Source organism: Stegastes partitus, unplaced genomic scaffold, assembly GCF_000690725.1.
Source record: "Stegastes partitus isolate 25-593 unplaced genomic scaffold, Stegastes_partitus-1.0.2 Scaffold1604, whole genome shotgun sequence".
Taxonomy (NCBI): Eukaryota; Metazoa; Chordata; class Actinopteri; family Pomacentridae; genus Stegastes; species Stegastes partitus.
In genome coordinates this window covers 40473-47445 of record NW_007579335.1, presented here as the reverse complement: position 1 = coordinate 47445, position 6973 = coordinate 40473, and the positions used below count along the sequence as shown (strand labels likewise).

The 6973-nt window shown below is 37.7% G+C and overlaps 2 protein-coding genes across 3 annotated transcripts in view; both read right to left on the bottom strand.

Annotated features, from left to right (window-relative positions):
* Positions 1 to 286: 286 nt before the first annotated feature.
* LOC103371532 (probable N-acetyltransferase camello) lies at positions 287 to 3906 on the bottom strand. 2 transcript variants are annotated; one of them, XM_008300885.1, is made up of 2 exons: positions 3777 to 3906; positions 287 to 1307 (listed from the first exon to the last, which is right to left on the bottom strand). In XM_008300885.1, exon 2 carries the CDS (start codon positions 1293 to 1295, stop codon positions 621 to 623), a length of 675 nt encoding a protein of 224 aa, XP_008299107.1. In that variant the 5' UTR covers positions 1296 to 1307; positions 3777 to 3906; the 3' UTR covers positions 287 to 620. The 2 variants fall into 2 exon arrangements, with proteins under 2 accessions (XP_008299107.1, XP_008299108.1); XM_008300886.1 differs by having other exon boundaries at positions 287 to 1304.
* Positions 3907 to 6104: 2198 nt separating this feature from the next.
* Positions 6105 to 6973, bottom strand: part of slc39a8 (solute carrier family 39 member 8) — a 21035-nt gene continuing 20166 nt past the window's right edge. The window contains exon 8 of the mRNA XM_008300884.1: positions 6105 to 6530. Coding sequence (XP_008299106.1) covers positions 6384 to 6530 — 147 coding nt within the window. The 3' untranslated portion in view covers positions 6105 to 6383. The remainder of the gene's footprint in view (positions 6531 to 6973) is intronic.

Genomic DNA, 6973 nt, shown 5'->3' with positions numbered 1-6973 from the left:
AGTTGATGCATAAAAATTCACAACAATGCAAGAAATTAAGTGTTTCATGCTACGTTTTCGTTGGTAAGGACGCCCAGGACCCTGTTTAATGTGTCCTGCTCCAATATTCAAACAAATCTATTCCAATGGAACTTTGAATTCTGTAAAAACGTATGTTATGTGTGCCGAATGTCGAGTTTAAAATCCTGAAATCAGTCTTTCCCTCAGCTTTGGCTACGTGCAGACACCAAGATAAACAGCACTTCCCCTTCAGTGAGGTCAGTAAAGAAGAATGAAAACTACAAAGTTCTGGGAGCGTTTAGGTTCATATATTTCAAGTATCATGTAGAAATGAAATCCTTTACAAAAAATGACTTTCAAGCAACTCAGTCAACACAAAACCTTTAACAAAGCAGATTTTTCTACAGTAATATTACGTGTAAACAACTATCTGAATAAAGGTTTGTTTAGGAAGCAATAACACATTGTTAAGCAGTCTCGTGTTTGTCACGCAGAAAAACATGCCTGTTTCAGTACTGCAAGTGTGTTTTGAGTAAATAGTTCACCTAATGCTGGTGTTGTCAGCTGACCCGAGTATAGAAACCGTCACCCTGAAATATTACACTTTGTTTATGCTCGTTTTAGTCTCTTTTACCATCTCTCTGTAAATCAAGTCTGTACTCAAACAGCGTAAAGTTCATGACTTTGGCGAGAAGCTCTGGAACGACAAACTCCCTTATCTTCTGGTAGCCCATGTGCTCGTACAGCTTCTGAGCGTCCGTCTGCACCACTGAGGTGTACAGGACGACGGCAGCGTAGCCCCGGTCACGCGTGAAATCAGCCACAGTTCGACACAGGACCTTGGCGATGCCCATCCCGCGGTAACTGCGACGCACCGCCATGCGCTTCAGCTCCAAGCACGCGGGCGCCTTCTCATTGGTAGTGCAAGACACGGTGCCGACCACCCGGCCGTCGATTTCCGCCACCCAGAAACACGAGTCCTTCTGCTGCAGGTAGGCCTCGCTGATGCGGTCGAGGTCCTTCCTGAGGGTTGTGTCGATGTATTTGTTGAACATGTAAACAACCACCTGCCGCATTCCGGCCAGGAGGAGGGTGATGGCCAGGATGGGGAGCAGGAAGGACTTGGAGCTGGCCATGAGGGCGCAGAAGGTGCACATGAGAAGCATCTGGGTGGGCGGCTGTTTGAGCATGTGCGTGAAGGAGGAAGGAACGTGCTCGCTCATCCCCAGCGTGAAGATCTCCTTCACGGCTTCAGCGTCGTCGTCCCGATACTTCCGGATCTGAATGTTGGTCATGGCTTCTCTCTGCTGTTCAATGAAACAGGAGGTCAGAATGTGAGAGGCAGCAAATAAAAGCACCACATAGAGCAGCAATAATCATTTTGGTCTGAGTATCAAATCAAATGTATGTATAGCACACTTAAAAACAAGCTGAGGTGACCAAAATGCTAAGGAAAAGGATAAAACTTTTAAACTCAATTTTTAAAAATATAAAACAAAATAGTTTAAAATATTAAAATGGGCAAAAGAGGATAGCAGCTTGCAAGATCAATTTCTAAATAAATAAATAAATGAGACATTAATACCACTATTACATCATTTTAAGACCTACATCACATGGTTAAGAAAAATCTCAAGATATACATGTTTTCAGTAGATTTTTGTTGCTCTTTGTGGTCTTAATGTTTGACTGTTTTACATATATTCTAATTTAGAAATCTATCTTACAAGTTGTTATCCTGTTTGTCTTGTTTTTTTAACTTATTAAATGTATTGATTTTACAAGTTTTATCCTGTTTTTCGTCTCGTTTTTGACACACTCATGTTGTCGCCTGTCTTATAACACGTAAAGCTCTTTGGTCACATAAACTTGACGAGATTTGATCCATCTGTGAAGTTTACTCACATTAGAATAATCAGTTCCATTACTGATCGGTACATCAAAAGAGATCAGATTATCATAGTGAATTAATAAAGTCTAAATATTAACCACTTGCAAGCACATTACAATCTGAGTTAGGATAAATGTAATACTTGGGGTTTTTCGTACAGTCTAATGGATAAAATCTTGGTATTGAAGAATTTACAAATACAACAATGACACATTTTTTATCAACAATTTCTTTGCATATCCCATTATTTGTATAAACTTGCTTAATTACTAAATATATGACACTAGTTTAAAACATTTCTGTGTGAATGTATCCCTGTATAATTTCACTTAATTGTCAGATGACTCAAAACTGTTTCACCTCTCAATAACTGTTATTTCTAAAATGACAAGTACTTCCTTTTATGAATAATCATAATTAAATACTTTAGAAAATGCATATTGACAATACAATCCCTACAGTAGGAGATCAATGCAACAGATCATCATACCAATGACCAGAACTGCAGCTGCCATCCTCATAATATGATATGACAGACAGTGTAGTATTTGCATCATCTGCCTTTTACAAAAAAAGAAGGCGAGCAAGTGCTTCACACCTTTTGCAAACATTAACAACAGCAAACAGAGTTTCTGTGGCGGCTCAGGCAGCGACGGTGCATTACATACACCACTGTGAATGTCATTCAAGAGAAAAAAGAAGACCTTGATTGCTCTCTGTAACTGCAAACTTGTAAAGAGCCTGAAAACAAGCCTGATAAATGCTGGGAACGCATTCTTTAATCAAGTTAAATGTGTTTGCTCAGATGGAGCCCAGCATGTTTGGCATAAACCTGAGCACGACCACCACAGTTAAAGCACAGTCCTGACAGTGAAGCCCAGAGGTGGGAGTGTGATGATCGGGGGCTGCAGGAGTGCAAAGGGCGTTGTGGAGATAACATTTAGAGAGGCCACCATGACACACAAAAACACAAAACAACCACAAACAGACATGAAGGGACACAAAATGAGTGACAAGACCGGTTTGCAGAAGCTTATTAAAAAGAATATTCCAGCATGATAAGAATCTAAAGCACACTGCCAAAATCACCCACGTGTTTCTATATATTAGAGCACCTTTAGGGTATTTACAAGAGAAAGATAATACAACAAAACCCCTGCAACAAAGAGCAGCTAAAATAATTGAAGAATGGGAGAACATCTGGTTATAAATAAAGGTGAATATAAGAAGCATTAAAGAAAAACATGAACTGAATCTCAGTTCAGACTCTTGGTGCACTGATTTCCTCCTGAGAAACCTGAAATTGTAAACTCTTAGCTGTCAGTTTTACATCTTACATAAGACACAACACCTACTGTTTGACATCAATATAATAAAACTACTGTTAGCTGGTACAGTTTTGAATCATCTGACATTTAAGTGATATTGCACAGAGGTGTACTCACTTCTGGAGTACACTGTATTTGCTGATATCAATGTATCTGCAGTGAGCTCTTATCTTGTGCTTCCTCCTAAGTGCCTGATTCAATCCGCTAATAACAACTATTCAGATCAATAATAAATCAGGCTCACTTCTGGTCACAATGACCCCCAAACCACATCAGTGCACATCACATGACTCATTTTAAGCCTATGTCACGTTAAAACAAGGTTATTTGTGCTAACATTGCTCGATATTTCATCTATGTGCGCATAAAGCAACTGAACATTTATGCGAAACACGGATTAAGACAATAAACTCCGCGCGTCCTTTAAGAGCACATTAACGACCGAGCTTCATTAGCTAACAGCAGCTAGCATCAGCGTTAGCCTCACAAAGGATTTGACCCCAGTTCGCTCCGAGTTCCTTCCAGCTGGATAAACCGAGCAAATTAACACGACTTACTTGTTTCGTGTTGGCAAAACTCTTGCGAAATGAGTCTTCAAAAAGTTTCCTGAATTGAAAATTCGCTCATTTCATTCCACTCGTGACTACTTCCGCACAGCTAAACTATGGTGCGTTCAGGGCTGCTCGGAAGACTGAGGAACCCGAAGCGCACGTATTGCAGTGTTAGTTTAATAAAAATGGGTGTAGTTTAATTTTTACTACAGCCATTTACCTTAAACATTTTAAACTCCTGTTTTTACCAAGTTAAGGACATAACAGCTGTTTTAATGTATAATTATATAACTGTTTGTTGATGATTCTAAATAATTACGGACTGTACGAAGCACATGGAACGCATCATAATCTCTTTATGCTGATTGGCTGCCTATTTCTGACCAATAAAATAGATAAACAAATTTAATTCCACCTTGGAGTCATTCAAGGTAACGTTTTAAATGATTAGTAAGCCCTTATTAAATATTTGCCGCAGTATGTCACAATAACTGAGGTGAAGTAGTGTGCAAAAGTCTAAATTTGTTGATTTAGCACAAATATAATGACCACACAGATTAATTCCTTAGCTTTTGTATAAAGATGCAGCAGAACTATACTTGAAATATGTACTCAGTATTAAAAACACACAAAAAATAATGAGTGAAAACTGTTTTCAAAGGCAAAAGTGGAAAGTATTTGGTGTGACCTCCCTCTTGCACCAGCAAGGTCACTCTCAAAGACACATCAGCAGATAAACTGGATACTCAGTTTGTGGTATTCAAGCTGTTATAAAGAAATGGGAAGATTCTGGAGGCGAGAATGACAAAAAAGGTCAAAAAAAATGTTAAAAAAAAGTCTAGTGCAGAAATTGTTGCATCTGGCAGCCTAATTTGAATGTAAGTTTGATCAATCTTCAGTATGAAGGACTAAAAGGTTAAAATAACCAAAACTTCCCAAAGAGCAAAGTGAAGCTCAGTGGAGATGAATACTGTGGCATGAATCAAAGTTTGAAATGCTCAGGTGCAAAAATCTGAATAGACTAATTTCCATAGGTTAGTGTCAGTATTTAACGTGACCTCCATTTGTCCGTCTTGAACTCTTGAGTCAACTGTCTTGAAGATTTCTTAAGTCGTCTTGTGGTATAATACGATACCAGGTTTCCTTCAGTGTTTCCTCGAGTCGTCATTGAAAAGCCCTTGAAAAGACCAAAACCAACAATAATCTGATTGTAATTACAATTCTCTGTGCAGCAGAGGACCAGATTTCTCATTAATGTGTAGAAATAGGTCCAACTTGACAAGTTAAAACATTTAAAAGGAGCTTACATGTTAATGCATCAATAATAATGCAGTAATAAAGGAGCTAATAACCATTTAAAGTATGTGTACACCTGATATTTACTAAATATTTACACTTGTTTAAGTACAATTTGAATGCAGGACTGTCATTTAAGGATTTTTCCCACAGTGATATTACAACTTTTTAGGATTTGACTACTTCTGCCACGACTACCATCTTTATATTAAACATTTTGTTATTAACATACAAAATCAAGACAGTGTTTATTCATTTAGTCAAGTGTTTAGATCATTTCTCAGTCTATTAGTTCCTTCCAGGGTAAGGCAGCAGTACCAGTTAACAACTCACACAACGATATGCATGCCACGAAAACAACATATTTGTTTTTATATTTATAGCTCATAGTAAAGTGGAAAAAACTAAATTATATTAAAAAAATAATTAAATTGAGAAAAGACATTTGGTAATTTAGCATAGGAACCTTGTTATATATTTTTTAAAAAGATCTTTGCAATATTAGGTTTTTAAAGGAATTTTGCGTGCATATGAGGAGAATTAATTTTTTTCTTTTAAGAAAATATGTACAAAGAAAAAAGTCCAAAAAATCAAAGTCACAGTACATATTGATTGACACAGATGTGTAACTGACCCTTATGTTTTTTTGTTGTTGTTTTTGTTTTTGTCTGACCATTTAAGGTGGCCAGGTACTGTAAACAATCCCTGAAGATTAAAAAATAATATAAAATTATAATTATAATGAAAAAACTCCAAGTATATAAGACAATCTGTGGTGAAAACCAAATACAGTCAGCTCCATGTCATGTGATTTTGGTAGACAGTTCCTTAAAGCTCAAGTCACTCAAACTTTTAGTGCCGTTTCAACATTAAGATGTGCAAGTCCCACTGTTTTTATAAATCCTACCAGAACTTTGACAACAACAAATTCCTGCTATACAACCTGAAAAATGTCAGAAAGGTCCAATACTTTGGCCATAAAAGGGCAAAAAAACAAAACAAAACACAGCAGCAATAAATGTAAAACATTCCACAATATATGAAGACTGAAAAAATAATTTATTGTCTCCTTAAAATACATCTGACAAGATTCCATACATGTTGATTGTGAAGATTTTTTTTCCCTTTTTGTTTTTTTTATGGAGTAAACATTCCACTAAAATCGATAGTCCAAAGGTATAAAGGCATCAATTCTCCTTTCAACATTTGGTTTTGTTTGTACAAAACATTCACTTTACATTCACTGTCCTGCCCGGCCGTGTGAGCAGAAACGGAAGCAGCTCAGGACTCTTTGTTTGTTTGATGTCTGTGTCTTTTCTACCCCAGGTTGATGTTGCCGGCGAACATGGTGATGAGCAGGATGATGGTGAAGCCGGTGAGCAGCCCGGCATTCTGGATGAGGAAGAAGACGATCTTGGAGGAAGTTCGCGTCTGGTCCCGCGCGATGCTGTCCATCTCTGGAAACTGAAAGGAGGAATCGCAATCAGACACTTTTGTCAGGCACAGTCATGACAGACAACAGGCTCCATTGTTTATCCAACAGCATAAAGGGAAGTAATTGAATAAAAGCGGGAAGTAGGCTGGCTTGTGTGGAAAACACTTAATATATTGTTCCCTTGCAATTCTACTTTCTCAGCAGCTGATAGACAAAACTGGGAGCGTTTGTGTGCAGCAAACACACAGACTGGCTTGATGGGAGTCAAAAATGTAAAGTCCTATCAAAAGGTTATTTATTTCATTGTTAAATTGCATGAAAACACCAAAACCAACAATAAACTGATGCTACTAACCGTGATTCCCTGTGCAGCTGACTCTGTTCATACTTGTGATATGTAACATTGCTGCTTTTCAATCTGTTAAAGTGACGGCTTTAAGTTTCATGTTAAAGTTCCTCAAAGCTTCTTGCA